This window comes from Scophthalmus maximus, chromosome 11 (genome assembly GCF_022379125.1).
Source record: "Scophthalmus maximus strain ysfricsl-2021 chromosome 11, ASM2237912v1, whole genome shotgun sequence".
Classification (NCBI taxonomy): Eukaryota; Metazoa; Chordata; class Actinopteri; order Pleuronectiformes; family Scophthalmidae; genus Scophthalmus; species Scophthalmus maximus.
In genome coordinates, this window is record NC_061525.1 from 16916598 (window position 1) to 16935375 (window position 18778).

Below are 18778 nucleotides of genomic sequence, written 5' to 3' on the forward strand. Positions count from 1 at the left end.
ATGTTTAACAAAACCTTTAAAAAGATATCCTCAATTAATTTGATTGATTATCATTTAAATGGGTAATCCATTCATCCGTCTTCTGCATCTTATCTGGGTCTAGGCTACATTGACTCATTAGAATAGAATAGAATAGAATACAATAGTCTTTATTGTCATTATATTGTACAAACAACACAATTACGAGTATTTAGAGTAATCAAATTAAAATTACCTATGGCACAATATATATCCCATTAATAAACCAACACAATTCAATACTTCAATAGTCATTGCACTGTAAAATAAAATGTAGAGTTTTTTTCATTTTGTGTATTGATTGTTATTGATTTTACTGATAGAAAATGTATTACATAGAAGTATTATGGCAAAAAATGTGATATAATGTCAATAAATCCATGCACAGTTAAATAGCTGTAGTCCTTATTGTCATTTATTTGCATTATCTTAATGACAATCATTAAAAGTTTGAAATATTGGGGGAACTATAACTTGCAACAGGTGAATATTCTTTAAAACACGTCGTGTTAGTTTAACGTGAGTTAGATCGATAAAGAAGTGGGATGACATCCAGTTTAAAGGCACTGGCATGAGAACAGACTGGATTGTCCACTCTTCAGCAGCGTCGTCACATGACGGCCTCACGGAAGATTTGCAATGTTGTTGAACCAAGTTAGCCAAAAGTAAACATGGGAGCGCCGGAAACAGCCGGTCAACAAAATAAAACGATACACTATTTAATGCCATTGTGTTTATTTTTATTTTGAAAGGGCCTAACCGGAAGTAGTGTACCTCGTTAACTCGAGCTCAACAGCGCAGCGGCCGCTGTTGCTTTTCACCCGTGAGAAAAATGTTATCCTCTACTCGGCGTCGCGGCTGGAGCCGCTAAAAATCCGCCCACCAACAACACGACGGCCGGACATTTGCACAGACCGGGGGGAAAACGGGTACGTGAATGACAAGACATTTATTACGCTTCTTTTCTCTCTCTAGAAAAAGTGTCAGAAACTGCACAAAACAGGCCCACAACAAACCGACCAGCGGAGTTGGTTCGGACTGACAATGTGTTGTCTTGGTTACGTCCTCCGTCAACTCCAGCGTCTTGCTCGACGTGTCGAGTGGCGACTAACGGCAGTTAGCGTTTAGCTAAACCTTTTTTTAACAATGGAAGTCGAAGAAGAAGAAGAAAAAGAACTCGTGAATACTTATTTATTTTTAAACTGCCGAGTCCGCTTCTGCTTTTATTAGTCGGCTAATGAGGAGGAAGGAAATCCTCGTCGCCCCTCAACTTGGTGAATGTGAGAACTTGGTGAATTTTGCCACAGGCTGCTCTGTTCTCTCTCTCTCTGTGTGTGTGTGTGTGTGTGTGTGTGTGTGTGTGACCATTAAATCACGCTGTTTCCACTAAAGATGGAGCGATGCAGATCATCATCATCATCATCTTCATCATGTGTGCTCAGCAGGTGGAACCTGTGACAGGTGGTCATCCAGGCCTGACAAGTTTTCAGATCCAGTGCAGGGGAATATATATATACTTCTTCTTCTACTCTTTTCTTCTAGACTCTTTCTTCTAGACTTGTTAAAACCTGCAGCTACAGCAGATTACACAAACCCACATTGCTGCTGAATAGTCCTTTTTCTGTTACTTATTTCTGCTTTTTATTTTTATTTTTAACACCAGGCCAGGGCTTCGTATATGTATTTATATATATATATATATATATATATATATATATATATATATATATATATATATATATATATAGTGTTTCCCCTAGGTTTACTGTTTTTTTTTTGGGGGGGGGGGGGTTAGGTTATATATATATATATATATATATCAGTATATATATAAACACATATATATATATATATATATATACTCATCTGGTGGCCTTTTCACACAGTTACACAAACCATATCAGTGTAACTGTGTGAAAAGGCCACCAGATGAGTTATTATGGTCAGATCAGTGGAAACTGTTGGACTCAGTTTTTCCAGCCACTGTTCATTTGTTTTATCTCATAATACAAATGTATTCAGTCAGTGGGATGTACGGCCCAAGAGGAAAAACTCTAATAGACCAAAGTTTACATTAGTGGCTGTAAGATTTTGTGATCAGTTCAATGTGTGCTCTGTGGTGATATCCCAAATGTATTCGAGAACTTATGTACAAATTGCCAGGACTACATACAGTAAATGTATTTAAAGCAAGGATGTGAAAAAAATGTATGTGCCTTCTTTAAAGCTTTAAAGCTTTGCTTTTCAAATTTACTGTTCCAAAAGGGCAACACAAAAACTTACCTACTCTACATAATGCTATTTTGGGCGGAAATCACTATCAAACGGCACTATGGCCTTACTGACCTTGTTTTTTCCTGTAGTGGAATCTAGTAATGAGGAGGCCAGTGACTAAGTAACTGCCATGCAATGAATATTTTGTGTCTGCCTGTTTAAGATAAACGTGGTTAGCCAATTCACTTTCCTAATTTTGGATTGGATGGGTTTGAGTTTTACACAGGACTTATTTTTTTTTAATCGAAGCTGACGTCACGTTGCAGCGGACAGCTTTGTCTGTCTCTGTCTTTATCCCCCTTCATTCTTTTCTGTCTGTCAAGAGGGAGGAGGACACATGGAACAGGCTGTATGAGGGTTGTGCTGTGACTAAAATGATGTTAAGCTCCGGTTATAATTTCTGTTTCTATTCAAGTTTGGTGCTGCGGTGGATCTTGTGAAAATTTGGTTTCTTCACTTTTTATAATCAATGCAGTTGTAGATGCATTATTGTTGTGAGACATACAGTGCGCTTTGTTGACAGTTTGTAAGGTGCAGGAGTTTGTAATACAGAAGTCCTGAATTAAATTCTACCTTTATGAAGCTATGAAGTTATAATGTTGTTTTTCTTTTCTTTTTGTAAAACGTTGCTTGAGAGAGGAGCTGGTTGAACTTCATTGTAATTTTGTAGGATATAGTTTGTACAATGAGAGCCATTTCTGAAATAATGTCTCCCAAGTTTATATCATTGAAGTTAGACTAAATATTCAATGGCACCCCTCAGTCCAACTCAGTTGGATGTGTTTGTGTGTGTGCACGCACACTTCACCAGAGTACATTGTGTCAATGTGTTTCTTACTGGCAGCACTGAGTCACTGCTCAGTCCTAACTGAAAGTGGACTGAAAGCAGCAGTGTGTCTGGTGGTGGGTATATGAGTAATGACCTCATGACCTCTGTGTGTTTGGTGTGTTGTGTGTGTGTGTGTTCACATGTACTTCAATCATTGTGAGGACCAGTTTGAGTTACCGACTTCATGAAGTGAGGACATTTTGCGGAAAGTGAGGACATTTTGTCCAGTCATTGCAAACTCAAAGGGCTGTTTGAGGGTTTGACCTGCGTTTGAATTTTGTCGATTTTGCTTAGAGAAGTTCCACACTGAGTGAAAAGACCCGAAAGTAATTTATCGGCAACCACGATAAGAGCTGTTTGAATTCTTTAAATGTTTAGGAAATGTGCTTCACTGCCTCCCTTCCTATCCCCTTCGGCATAGGGTACACTGGCGCTTCCTATGCGAAAGGAAAGGAGAAATAGACGCCCCACAATTAATTGCGGCAGCAATATTTAACTTAAACGATTGAATCCGAAGTAGAAGAAGACGAAGCATCCGCCTTCGCATAATTACATAGTATAGTGTAAGTGGAGTCGGATTCTTATGAATCCTCCTTTACAGCTATTTTGATTGTTTGTCCTACATGTGGTTTTGGCACGGTCAAAACTGTATCTCACTTTGAAACAATATGCTTTTTACTCTTGTACAACTTGTAGATAAATTGATGTTGCACTGTCGAAATTGCACCGATAGCACTAATCTGTTGCAACGTCACGGAGAAGAAGGACTTTCTCTGTCCTTGTTTTACATGGTATTTTAGGGGACGCTACATAGAATTGATGTTTTGAATTCTCCACATTTCTCGTCTATTGGTATTTGTTCCACTTAATGATGGTAGATAGTAAAAAATAACCACGTCCTCTCACTTGACGGAGCAATTCCTAAGACAACACAGTAGATGAGTGGAGTAGAGTGGTGATAAATAAGACAACTGACTTTCAGTTTGTCCAATAGATAAACTAAGGATATATTATGTACACCAGTGGGTAAAGTACATATAGTACTGGTGCTTGTAAACCAGCAAAGTAGGGTACATATCATCAACCCCCCTTTTGCAAATTAGAATAGGAATAATAATCGGTCAGGCCGATAAAGTACATTCGACTTCATCTGCAATGATGTCAGTAAAAATGCCATATCATGATCAGTCAGTTTAGGATTTAAAACAAGTCAGTAATCCAGTGTGGTCATTGTGTTTGTCATACGCTGCAGTCATTGAAATTTTCATTTTCCTCATTGTTTCGTCAGTGCAATTGCTAATTACTGCCATACAACCCCAAAGCTAAGTCGTGTGCAGGTAGCAGAGTTTCCACCCCGACGCATAACAGCACGCAAGGTGTTGTTTTCATCACACGCTGTTCCTTTTTCTTTTCACCAAACATACCACTGGTGATTGTGTCCATCAAGCTCAGTTTTAACTTAATCTGTCCACAGCAATTGTTTCATAAACGACTCTGGATTATCCAGATGTTTTCTTTGCACGCTTCGGACATTGACCTTTGTGAAGAGCTCCTTCTGATGACTTCCGCGTAGACCCTGTTTGTGCGTAAGCGCTGCACAGTGGAACGGAGCACCACCACCACTCCTTTGACAGTTTAACCTTCCTGCAGTGGGGTTTTTGTTTTCCTTTCTGCCCAGCAGACATGCAGTTCTATCTGGAAGTTTTCTTTTCCTCCAGATCCTGCCCTGAATTCCACAAATCCCCGTAATTGTAATATTTAATGAAGTTTCAGACAGTGGAAATTTTGAGCTGGAAGTGAATTTGGTGTGTTTTCATAGCCTCCCTTCCTTTGCTAGCATCAGTTATTTTTTTATTTTCACATCCCCAGCCAGTAGCTTGGAGGAGACCATGGCTGCTTAGTGTTACCACGGGGTTTGAAGAATCAGGTCTTAAGACAAGCATCTTAGTAAAGGCCTAATGAGTCAAAAAAGTTTAGAGTGTTTTAAACAATCCACAATTACTTCATTTTTTCTCTCTGTTTTTTTAAAGTCCATTACACAAGAATCTGGTTTGTTAGACCTGTCCTTTTACATGTTGATGCATTGTCTTAGATATCACCTAATGTTAATTTGGCTCAAGAGATGTACACTGTGCTTTAAAACTGAGTACATGACCTGACATCAGCCAGTACTGATCTCTGCAGAGAGAATATGGATCATTCCGGCTAAATTAATAAGGAATATGTGTTAAACACACAAACACACACAATGTTATCACAATATTATAAGGTGCGCACTTGTTTTTCGAGTGTGTGACCGGACTCGAACTGTGCCTGCACCTTGTGTTTCCTTCGTTCTTGTCAGTGTTTGTCTGTGTGTGTGTGTGTGTGTGTGTGTGTGTGTGTGTGTGTGTGTGTGTGTGTATGTGTGTGTGTGTGTGTGTGTGTGTGTGTGTGTGTGTGTGTGTGTGTGTGTGTGTGTGTGTGTGTGTGTGTGTGTGTGACTTTGTGTGAGTGTGTGTACTTGCCTGGGCAACAGAGTTTCCCATTGTGAGGGCAGCACAGAGACCCTGTTATTGGCAGTTTTCTGAGTGGGAGGGAGGGACAAATGAACAGAGAGAGAGAGAGAGAGTGGAGAGATAAATGAATTGAAATGTCCAGAGAGTCTAATGCTACTTGGAAACTGCAGAAAATTAAACGAAAGCCTAGGAAGAAGGCAGTCCTGGTTGATGAACAGTTACCCTGGCTTTACAGAAGTAAAACTCCACCTACGTAATATTACAACTATTGACCTTTCTTACCACCATTTTACCACAATCAGAAAAAAAACACATATCAACATAAATTTTAATCTTTCTGCATTTACTACAGAGGTAGGTCCAGGCTGTGTTAATCCCAGAGAGGCACAAAGACAGAACGTAGGACTTGCTTAACAAAAGAGGAATAGTCCTTGGAAGTTGCAACAATTCTAAAAAGGTTTTATCGGCATAGTAGGAAGCAAATAAATAAATTCAAGAGTCAGCTGGAGTTCAGAGTTTTGCTCAGAAGGTGGGAAAGCTGGCAACATATTGAAATTATCACTGGGAAAACTGGGGATTTCTAGTTGTATTCCTTAGTATATAGTGTAAAGTTTAAATGTTTTTTTTTAAACACAGGATGGCTGACAAATAGTAAATATTCTGTATATACTGCGTCTTCACTGTGTCTTCCATCCAGTTTGACCAGTGCTTTTATTATGTTTTCATTGTTTATTTTGAACAGTGCACTCTACCTCTACTGAAAATTGGATTAAGCCATTCTTTTCCCATTAACCGTTTGTCCTAGATTGTTTTTCATAATTTCTGATGTAAGATCTCCTCCTGTGTCACATTGTCCATTGTCATGGCATCTCTTAACTGTTATGCTGACGTCCTGCTGTTGTACCGTCCAGTCAAGCCCTGAGTTTAGTGCGCAGGGTTCTTTATTATATAAAAAACAACATTAAATTAAACTTATAAAATATAATAAAAATGCTTGTAAAAATCAAGCCTGTTGCTAACAAATCTCTGCACAAATTTCAGACGGATTATCTGACCTGCATTTTTCCTCCCCTTGATCCTCTTCGGCTACAGCCCTTGCACAATTTAGTTTTTTCACTGTCTATTTTTACAAGACACACACACACACACACACACACACACACACACACACACACACTATACAATGAATAATAACCCAGACCCTAACGTTAACCAAAGCTTAACCTTAAAACATGTTGTCTGTTGTCTTGCTTTTAAGTCCCCATAAGGAAGACCAGTCTCCCATTGCTGTGTAAACAGATTTGGGTCCCCTACAACATCATTAATACCTAATCACACACACACACACACACACACACACACACACACACACACACACACACACACACACACACACACACACACACACACAAGGGCTGATTCAGGGCTTTTCTGGTCCAAAGTGCTGAGGATAAAAATAAAAATTGTGTCTTATCAAATATGCTGAGATCAGCCAGTTAAATCTGTGTGTGTGTGTGTGTGTGTGTGGTGTGCGGTGTGCGGCGCATGTGTTTTTCAAATTTAATTTGACTGTGTTTCTGTTTTGTTTATGAATAACACCCAAGTGGCAGGGTTAGGGGGAAGACGAATACCGGCCAGACTGTAATCCATCGCATGAAGTGTTTCTTAGTTCCTCTGTTCAAAAATAGGAACTTGGTTTTATCAGAAAGACGAGAGCAAGATTCACACTGTCCTCATGCCTCTGTGGCCCCGATAGAGGAAACGCTTGTCAGGAAATGACACACAGCAATTTTTTAGCACACTCGCAACCTGTTGAATAGTATTTCTTGGACTGGATACTGTGGCTTACTCTGTGCTCACTCGCGTCCAGCCAATGACAATCAGCAGTCAATGATTTCTCTTTAATGTGTGTCTGTACTGTATATCAAGTCGGTCTATACTGTTTTAAAAAAAATAATTATAGCTGAATTTGATTTAAGAAATTTGAATTTAACAATGAAACATTCCTAAAGAATTTATCATTTTATATAAGGAAGGTAAAGAAGACTTCTATCTTATTTACAAAATGAAAGTCCACTTAAGACGGTGTAATCATGATTAATGAGCAGATCTTAAACTCAAACTATAGTTTCTTATTGATTATCACTGCGCGTGCATTCAAGCCCTTGATTAAAGCCAATGTAGTTATAGTAATTAGCCTTGAAACAGACCAGCGTCCTTATAATACTGTATCAGTATAAAGCTAAATAACCTTACTGTAAATTGCAAACACACCTACCATGTATTTAATTTCAAATTTTCACATAACAGGTGATGTTCAGTATAGAGGGTTCCACATCACACAATTACATTGTGTGTGTGTCTGTGTGCGCACGTGCGTGTCTGTATTTGTGTGTGTTTGTGTTTGTGTGTGTGTGTGTGTGTGTGTCTTTGGGGCTCTCTGGGAAACCCTCAGCTCAAGGCAGAGAGATAAAATGAAGTGAATGCAGTAGGTCTTTGAATACTGATTTTGACAGACTAAAGTTATTGCACTGTCAAAATTCATCTTTATGATGGCTTCAGTTTATGCCTCACAGCTGTCTGTACTGAGCTATTTCTCAGGCAGGTTTGCATCATGTGAAGGCCGGGAGCTGGCGTGCAGCAACTTAAAAAAGAAATCCAGATGCTGTCTTGATTAGTACATTATTCATATCTTAAGACGTGCTGCATTTGAAAAAGCCAGAGTGGAGCGTATATTGAGAAAGTGTTAATGGAGAGGGATGGAGATGCTGAGATGTGGGAGCTGACCTTGAAAGCCCTTATGCAGCATTCAACTGTATGTTAGAGAGATGCAGAAGGAAATGAGTGAGTCTGTGAAAATGTGTGCCAATACTTGTGTGAATGACACCTCCTCCCATAGTTAGTAAGAAAGTGCTACGAAAGAAATTCTATTAAGTTGAGTAAAGTAGGTGTAAACATACTGTGCATTCATATTTTTCCTGCCCTTAGGTAGTTTAGACATGGAGTTTGTTAAATGTGTTGTCTATAGACACTAAAGTGAACTGATCAAATTACCAAACTGCTTGGGGCGCTTAGTGTCAAGACATTAACTTCCTCTTTTGCTTAGTTGACTTTTGCACAGTTTAACACACATACACACACACACACACACAAAAACACTTGCACTGAATTTTAAAATTCTGTTTTTCAGGAAGCAAGATAATGTTTGCATCGTAACACATTTCCAAATGCAGGGTCTCTCAACAGAGTGTAGTCTGTAGGAAGTTTTATTAATCATGTGGTCTCCAATATATATACTGTATATATATTTCCAGTTTAAATTTGGAAAAAATATTTGTTTTGAGCATAAACTTTTGAAAACTTCTTATGCCAGTCGTTTCTGTTTATGTATTCATTCCTTCTTTTCCACTGTTAATGTTCATGTTTTTTTCTCATCCACAGGTTGTTTGAGCCATGATCTGAGGATTTAAACATTTTCTCTGTGGACTTGGACTTCCAGCCCTTCCAGCCCCATACATGCTACACCCACACACATCTACCATGTCTCAATCTGAATCTTGTACAGATGTGTGGGACTGGTTGTGTGTACTTCGTCTGGAGCAGTACTCTGAGGCATTTCGGAATGCTGGGCTGGCAACATTACGGCAATGTCACAACCTCACGCCAGATCACCTGGAGTGTATGGGCATCACCCTTCCGGGTCACCAGAGACGCATCCTGGCTAGCCTGAACAAAACACACGGTAATCGGGACACACAATCTGACATACACTCTCATCCCCTAGTGTCTGAGAGGGATCAGCATTCAGAGGAAACGGAAGAGAGACCTGGGCCTTTCTCAGAGGATGAAGAAACTATGCTTAAGCAAATGGAGAAAGGAGATGGAGAGATCTCGAGAACTACACTCAGAGAAAGAGAGAAACCAGTCCCCAAGGAGAGACAAGTATCCAGGATGAGAGATGAAAATGAACAAGGACAGAAGAAGCCAGTTCCTGAACAAAAACAAACGGCAACTAGAGAAAGCAAAGAGGAAGAGGGGGATGGAGGAAAAGATGGAGAGAGGGAGAAGCCTGTGCCTAAAGAGAGGACTAAGTTCCGGCCTCTTGCTCCAGTGGACTCTCCCCCCGGCCCCCGAGTCTCTCCAACTTATGACACCTCTTTACCCCCTGTCCCCCCACGTAGCACCCCCAACTGCCCTCCACAGCGCTTTACCTCTGCCCTGAGCCCCTCACCTCCTGGTCAAACCCCGGGCTCCCCTAAACTGGATAGACATGACGTTAAAGCCGAGTCCCAGAGTTTCACCCCCACCAGCACCCCTACCCATACCGCCACACAAACTCGACCACAGACACTGGCCATTCAGCCATCTGCCCAACATCGGGTTGTTGATGGAGGAAGCAAAAGTTCACCCGTCTCCCCTGGTGCTGCCCTCAGTGACGACAGAAATGCTCCACCTCTCCCTCCAAAAGTAGGGGGAGGACCTAAAGGCCCTCCACCAATCCCACAGAGGTTTCCTGCACACTCCCCCACAGCTCACAGGTAAGGACACTTTTTAAAATAAGTATTAATGCAGCTTTTAAATATTTTGTAAAAGACAACGGTTAAATTCCTGCACAGTCACCACCGAGTTTTGCTCATGGATCGTGTGGAATCTAAAGCTGCTTTCAGACATGCACTGAAGTCCGCACATTTTCCTTAACTCTTCCAGAGGGGCTGCATGTGAGAACACAAATGTCCACAAATGTTGCTCTGGATATTTTTGCGGGGTTTTCCTACTAGCCCCCTAGAAAAAAAATTCCCATTTAAGCCCATGTAAAAAATACTGCTTGAAAATCTCTGGAAACTTCACGGCGTGAGTTCATGTCTGAAAAGAGCTGGATCCAGTTATTTGCTCTCACACTGATTTATCTAACATTTATCAAATTATAGCATTTTAGAGAAAGGTTCCTCCTTCACCCTGATTTAATTGGGTCCATTCAAGTGCCTCTGTGCTTCTCCAGGGTAAGGGTTAGGATTTTAGGTTTTAATACTTTTAAAAACCTATTTTAGGAGTTTTAACAGTAGATTTTCCGAGTGTTTGAGGGTACTATATTGAAGCAAAAGGGAAAAGGATAGTGTAAATGATTGTCGACGGTGTGTGAGTCTTGAGAGAGGTATTTTGTTGAGTCAAGAATCCCATCTTTGTGAAATGTTGGTATTTCTTAGAGAGGAAAGTGCTGCCCTCTATTGGATAAGATGGTAACATGCCTCACTTTTTAACTCAACACAATACATAAAAACACTTCCTTCATGAACACTTCCTGATACTAAAATATGACACTTCCCAAAATTTAAATTCTGAAACAGATCGACTGACTGACCGATTGGACCTAGAACTATTTGACCTATTGAATAAGGAAATATGTTTCCGACGCTTGTTGAGTCTGTGAACTTGTCTGAGAGGCCGCATGCAGTTTGTGTTGTGGTTGCTTACACTTGACCACTTGAGTGTGTGCATGTGTCTGTTTTTTTTTTCTTTTTGGTTTTCAAAGGCTCTGCGGTGACCTTTTCTTCACTATTTGAACCTCCTGTTATTGTGCATGGTTTAAATATGTTGAACTGGCAGTATTGTAGCTTGTTTTTTTTGCTGCTATCTGTCCACATTGATGCATTTCCAAAACTGTGGTTCACAGTCTCCATTTTACAGCAGACTATTCGAAGTTTCACTGATAAGTCGGCTTGTGTAGTTCTTTGTGGAGCTATTTCTGTTTTTCTGTTTCATCACCAGCTTTGCCTCTTGACTTCTATTATGAGTAACATGTGCACGCTGTCCACCTTTGGCTTGAAGAGAAACTTGCCTGTAGAGAGAGAAGGGAAGTAGCAATAGAGAAGAACCCAGGGTGGTTAAAAACCCTGCGTTCTGTGACACAGGGAAAAAGAACGAGAGTGGGAGACAAAGATAAGAAGAAAGTAAACAGTGATTTTTTTTTTTTACCAGGAACTACCTTCAAACTTTTTGTGACCGCTACCAGCAAATAATCTCACTCTCTTGTTGCTCTTGTTTCCTCACTAGTGTGCTTCGTCGGCTCCTCCCATCTTTTGGTCAATCATTCATTTCCTCTTACACTTTTTTTCCGCCCCTCTCTTCCGATGTGTGTGTTTGTTGTATCATCATTGAAGAGGACTCCTTTTAAATATGTCCTGACAGGTAAAAACTGATATATCATATCTCTACATGCCTCTTATCTGTCTCTGCTTGTTTTTGGCTGCTGCTCTCCTCCGTCTCTTCACACTTCTTCTGTGTCAGTGTCACAAACAAGGAAGCTTTGCTGTTCTTGCTGTGTTCATGTTTTCTGCTGTTGCACCAGTTTCATTTCTTTTACCCAAACATTTATTGAATAGATAATTAGGTACGGTTGTGTTTTCATTAGCTTATTTCTTTTTTTAGAGCAAGACCTGTCCTGGGGCTGCACACATTTATAGAACTGAAATTGGTAGTGATTTGAATGTCTGTGAAGAAGACCGAAGCAGTTAGGTGAGGTTTGGCAAAGGCATCCTTGGTGTGTTTCGTTCTTGTGGAGGTCTGTTTTTAATCAGAGAAAAACTGCTCTCAGCTTTATTGTTGGCATTCCCTATCATCAATTACATTCAGACTGTTTTTTTTTTAATTGACCAAAGTTATTATTTGTGTATGAAATGTGTGAAAGCGGTTCTGATGTACCAAACTGCCACATTTTGCCTGTATTTAAGACCAAAAAAGTCATGGAAGCTGTACTTCTCATCCGTCAACACCACAGCTCAAGGGTCCCGTAGCTATTGTCAGGTGACTTAGGGATAAAATAGTAGGATATTTTCCTAGAATTATAAGTTCACATGCACGTAGTGTGGGAGGAGAAAGGAATGGTCATTGTTTCTTCATCTGTTAGCTGGCAGAGAGCAGGTTAAATATAGCATGTAGCGAGCGCTCTTCCTCTGGGAGGAATTGTGCCAACAGGTCAGTTTCCTGTCTTTGTGGATCGTGTATGTCAATTTCTAGTATTATTATTGAACTGAACTGATGAACAAAGTGTATATATATAGTTATTAAGTTTAAAGAGTTGTTAGCTACTTCATTCATTTCTTTCTTGTTCTGGAAGCCCATTTGAAATTTGAACATTTTTGACTGGATACTTTCTGCCAAACAGCCAGCATGTCAAAAACCATGTTACAATAACAAACTGAGAGGGTTGTTAGAGTAAAGTACCTTAAACTGATGGAAGAGGTTGGCCATCGTTAGACCTTTCTGACACATATTGTCCCAATTTTACGTATCTAAGCTAATATGGCTTTTTGACTCAGACTTGCTGCAGATAAGTGAGTAACAATGTGACATTTTCCCAAGCTGAAAATGCTTATTAGCTGTGTTGTGTCACTAATATCTTTGTTTCCTTCTAAGGATAAATGGCTGTAATGAGAAGGAAATATACAAAACGGAGGAGTAAAGAGGAACTTTCACAATTCTGGATGGATAGAAACCAGGCTTGTGTGCTCACACTTGAATTTCCCATCAGCAAGGATATAGTCACCAAAACCACAAATAATTAGTAGTTTGCCTTTTTATTTTTGCATGGCCAGACATCATTTTTTTTGCAGCTGTCTGTCCGCCCATCTCCTTCTTGTGAACAGGATGTCTCCATTACCACCTTTGGTGGTCAAAGGTCAAGGTCCTTCTAAAATCACAATACTTTCTTTTTTTCGACAATAATTCAAGAATTGCACAAATTTGTAATTGGATAAAATTATCACAGTGATGACAGTTTACATCCAAAAGGTTAAAGGCCAATTCTGGCTATAACACCATATCTCAGGAACAGGAGATTGTGACCATGTTGGCTGCAGCTTGACTGGTTGGTGGAGCGGTAATTGTAGCTTTTTGTGGCATTGGATAGAGGAATAAAGGCCAGTGTTGTGGCAGTGTTTGCATCAGTGTAATTAGTGTGCAGCACTGTTTATCTGACCCACATGTCCATAGAACGTTCTCGAGTCTAACAACTTTTCAAGATATTAGTGACACAACACAGCTAATCAGCATTTATTTAGCTTCCTTTACTCAAAACTAAATGTAGACCCTTAGAACATAATAATGTGTGTATGTTTCTTTCCGAGTTGAAATTGAGCTGTGAGGAATAAACGCCACGTGCTATCTTGACACTGGTAGTTTAATCTTATTCAGTCATATGCAATTCCTGCTCTCTCACATTGAATGTAAGGAGTGGGATTTGCATTGGAAGTGTTTGACAGAGTAGTTAGAGATAGACAGACTATTTACCAGCTCAAATCTGTTCCCTGTGGTCAAGACAGGAGACCTAAGCTGTGTTCATGATGATAATCACCATAATAACAGTAATATAAATTGTTGGAGATATTTTTCCCTCAGCTCACTTTACGGTTATATAATTGTAGTGCACACATACTGTATTTGTGTGTTTGTTTATGGTGGATCCAGAGGTATGCTGTGTTTATATGGCGATGGTATGTTGCAAGGTGATGCAGGTTCAGACTTGCTGTTGAGGCCACAGGTAAAGAGAGAAAACTTAGACAGTCAGGAGGAGAGTGGGGGGACGGCTGTTTGCCAAATTTCTGGGATTAATTCTGCTAGCACTGAAGGACGTTCAGATGTCGGAGCAGAAGTCAAAAATCTTGACTAAATCTGGTTACCAGAAATACCAGAGTGATTTTTTTCTACCTTGAGAGATGAAACCGCTCATAAACTTGTGGACTTTTTTTGTACTACTGTAGGTCCCTCGAGTAAAATCTCAAGAGAAGTCACCGTTGTAGTTTTGACTTCGCAATGAGAAAGAGAAGACAGTCTCGGGTGTCACAGGGGCTGTCTGTCCAACAGAGGATGTATCGAATCACCCGTCTGCATGGGATTTTCACCCGATCTCAGATGAACATGCTGCCTGAGAAATCGTCTCCTGATCTCCAAACCGCTGTTGACCTGTCTTGTACCCCTTCATCCCTAAGCTCCTCTCCCACCAAGTCGGCCACTGATGAGATGCAGAAAGAACAAACGCCTCAGGTCCCCCCTCGGATCAGGATACCCCAAACCCAAGATAACACAAAACAGTTAACTCAACCTGACACTCAGCCAGCTCTGCCTGCCAGGAGGCTCTCCCGACTTCCCCATGAGTTCAGTAAGTGGCATATAGCGGTATCAGGATTTAATCCTTTTTAAGAAGTCGTTTTGGTGTTTTATGCATTTATTAGATAGAAGAGAGATTAAACAAAAAATGAGGGCGAGAGATAACGTAAAACAAAGTTCCCTTGCTGAATTAGAACAGACATTGCAGGCAGACACATTGTTGGTGTCTTAACCCTTAAACTACAGCGGTGTCCCTGCATATAATCATTGTTCAACCATGACTGTGGGTTATAATACTCTATTTTGAAATCCCTGATTTCTTTATATAGAGACAGGGAATGCACATACACCTATGACTTGTACAAAAAGGAAGCTTTTCCATCTATCAATAGCTATACCGCTTATCCCGTGAGGGCAATGGGGGAAATGGAAGTGATCCCAGCTTCAAAAATTCAGTTAAAAAACCTGCGCTTTCTTCAGAGTTTGTCCTCCACGTCTGTAAACAAATAGATAGTTAGGTAGATGATTCAAACTGTATGATTATAATTATAGGCTTTAACTCTAAAAGAGTGATATTTTTGGCCCATGCTGTAGCCTCATAGTGAAAATAACATTTGAAATGCCATGTAGATTAGACAACCAGTATTAAAAAGGCATTTCCACCTAAATGGACGCTACTATATCCCTTGAAAACCTAATTGGTCTGTGCTTGATGTCTCTGATCTGCATTTTAACATCATGAATGTGGATTTACTGAACCGTGTCTGATTCATTTAGCTTTGACTGTGCATTATGCAACAGGTGGTGCAAATTTTACGCTTACTCGACGGTGGGGGTTTTCACAATAAGCTTCTATGCATAAAAATGTATGATATATCCTCTCTGGTCTTCTCCCTTTTTTTTCTGCACACATTGTTAATCTTTACTTCTCATTACTATTACCAGCCTCTATAATTGCTCTTGTATGCTTTCTGGTAGAACAAATAATACAGGGACCGGCTCATCAAAACAATTGGACCGGCAGAAAACTTGCTGGTACAATCACAACAGATTATATGATAATGGCCGGGGTTTATACCACGACGCTGACGGAAGTAACTTTTGTAAACAACCAGGGCTGCCGCTGATGAACGAGCATTTGACTAAAATGAACCGATGTTTAAATGTTTCACACAAAAACGCCAAGTCCCATGTGTCACAGGAAAGAGTCTGAATAATTATTATGTGATATTTCCATTTTCCCTTTTTCTCCTCAAAGTCTTTTTTTTGTGTAGATTTGTGAAACTTCTTTTGGAACTATTTAAGCAGAAAGCTGCATCGTATCAAAATATGGAAAATGTGAGGGGATCTGGATACTTACGGACTGAAACTCGAGTAACTAGTATAATCAGTGTCGTTATCTACTTTTAACCCTATTCTATACTATTCTTACTTACTTCTTTGGCCTCCTCTCTTCTCCTCAGTGAAGACTTCACCAGATGATAATTCTGATGAATACGAGGATCTAGACCTGATTAACTCCACTGTTCATCGCGTGAACACACCGGACAGGGTAAGAGTGTGTGGAGTGAGAGTTTCTTTCCTATTACACTCGTCTTCCACTTCTCCCCCTTTACAATGTGAGTGACACCTGTCTCCTCCAATAGGAAATGTCCCTGCAAGTGCCTGTTCAGCCAAAGAGGCGGTTCAATTCTTTGTGCAGTGACGACGGGCTGTTGGATGAGGATGAGTGAGTCATGAATGAACACACGGACAAACAATTTACACAAACACAAAAACACTTACTTATGTTGTTAAACCAATAAGCAACCACACAGACAGTTTGTCTTTGGTTGTCAGTACATCACTGACCTTTATTTTGTAGATTATCAACAGGCCATTCCATTGTATTGTTTTTTTAAATTTACTGTAAGTTAAGCGGATGAATATGGAATTAATGATAAAATGTTGTGGCTATCTTTGGCCAACATTTTCCCAAAAATTATAAAATTTCCATTTTTCCCAAATACACTGCGAATCGTTTGTGAAAATATTTTGGTTTGAGCACAAATAATGTATTTGATGTATCGTTATTTGTTTCCTGGTTGACGAAGTTCAATTGATTGGTTGTAGAATATAACATTAACGGGTAAATATATGTTTTTTTGGTTAATATTGTTTACTAAGTGTGTGTGTGTGTGTGTGTGTGTTTATGCTTGTGCTTCTGTGCATCCAAAGTGGGACCCTGTGGCAGGATAGAGGCCTCAGTAACTTGCAAGGCAGCGTCTACCTGCCAGACACAGGCGGACTGGCTTCAGCCACTAAAGAAGACAGCTCTCAGCTGGCTGCTGTCATCAAGATGGGCTGGCTGGACAAGAATCCACCTCAGGGGTATGAATGACAACACATACTGTACACACATAAACGGCTGTTCTACAATCTCGAAAAAAAGGGGAGCAACTGCCAAATATGCTTTGCGCAGAGCATAAATCCTTCAATTAATTATAACGATGAAACAATAATAAAACTTAAATTATGGTGACACATATCAACATACTTTATTAGCACAGTAACACAGTGGCACAGTGTTATGTTCACAGTTAGGACCTGACTATGAGGTCTACTTTTAGTTTACTAATGCAGTGCAGCTATTCATACACTTGTCAAACCAGTTTATTTATATAGCACATTTGAAAACAACAGATATTGCACAAAGTCCTTTACAAACTCTTAAATTATGAAATGTGAAACTATGAATGTGTCTTCAGACCTGGAATCATATCGAACGTGAAGTTTGGGGCAGATCTGTCCATGCACACTCAAAAAACAACTTCCCATTTCATGGCAACACATCAAAATCCGAGGCCACGCCAATGACAGGCCCTTCAGTGGATCTTGTAATGTCTTATAATAACTTTTCATTAAGGGTGTGTCAAACACCATAGCCATGTGCAAGATGCATTTTAGACGTTACGTAGTTCTCCCCTCAAAAATGTAATTCATTATAGAGAAAAAGAATTGCTTTACAATAGGATTATATGATAAAGAAAATGTACTAATGTAATAAATGATGATGTGCTTTTTGAATGTGTGTCTGTGTGTCCTCACACATAGGGCACTCTATTACCAGAGACGATGGGTAAAGCTTGATGTTGACTACCTGAGATACTTTGAAAATGACAAGGTAACAGCACACACACACAAACACACACACACACACACACACACACACACACACACACACACACACACACACACACATGCGCGATCTGCATGCAAAATGGTAGATATGGATCTGTATAACAGAGTTGTTGTGTGTGTGTGTGTGTGTGTGTGTGTGTGTGTGTGTGTGTGTGTGTGTGTGTGTGTGTGTGTGTGTGTGTGTGTGTGTGTGTGTGTGTGTGTGTGTGTGTGTGTGTGTGTGTGTGTGTGTGTGTGTGTGTGTGTTGTGTTGTAGGACATTTATTCCAAGGGGATCATCTCAACAGCCTTCATCACTAATGTTACCGGTGTGGGAGAGCTTAAGTTTGAGGTCGCCACGAACAACCGAACATTTATCTTCAGGGCTGAAAGTGAAGGTCTGACTGTTTTATCTGATGTGCTCACATTGTAATATCTCATGCTCCTATGTCTTATCTTGATATACGTTTGTGCATGCATATTTTACTAATCTTGTTCATACATGTGATTGCACGACTATGCAGCTGAGAGAAACAACTGGGTGACTGTACTGCAGGACTGCACCAGGGGGCGCCATCGGCACAGCACCGTGGGCCCTGGTTCACCTGTGACCCCGGACTACCAGGGCTATTTGGAGCTCAAAGGGTTACGCTCGAAACTTTATACTGTTGTCGCCTCAGATAAGGTCTTCCTCTACAAAAACATAGATGTAAGGATCTTTCTGTGTGTGTGTGTGTTTGTGTGTGTGTGTGTGTGTGTGTGTGTGTGTGTGTGTGTGTGAACAAATCACACTTTAAATAAATCTACCTTACTTTGTTGTCTGTTATGTTGTCTTTATGTTGCAAAATACTATTTAAAAATCCTAGTATCTTTGATGATGGTATTATCCCTTTTTAAA

At 40.1% G+C, this 18778-nt stretch overlaps 1 protein-coding gene across 2 annotated transcripts in view; it reads left to right on the forward strand.

Moving 5' to 3' along the window:
• The first annotated feature begins 801 nt into the window (after positions 1–801).
• LOC118299035 (arf-GAP with Rho-GAP domain, ANK repeat and PH domain-containing protein 1) overlaps positions 802–18778 on the forward strand; it is a 43480-nt gene continuing 25503 nt past the window's right edge. For both annotated transcript variants that reach the window (XM_035622395.2, XM_035622396.2), the window contains exons 1-9: positions 802–947; positions 9061–10157; positions 14604–14773; positions 16185–16273; positions 16368–16450; positions 16939–17091; positions 17815–17884; positions 18158–18278; positions 18405–18589. In XM_035622395.2, the coding sequence (XP_035478288.2) occupies positions 9136–10157; positions 14604–14773; positions 16185–16273; positions 16368–16450; positions 16939–17091; positions 17815–17884; positions 18158–18278; positions 18405–18589 (1893 nt within the window). In that variant the 5' untranslated portion in view covers positions 802–947; positions 9061–9135. The remainder of the gene's footprint in view (positions 948–9060; positions 10158–14603; positions 14774–16184; positions 16274–16367; positions 16451–16938; positions 17092–17814; positions 17885–18157; positions 18279–18404; positions 18590–18778) is intronic.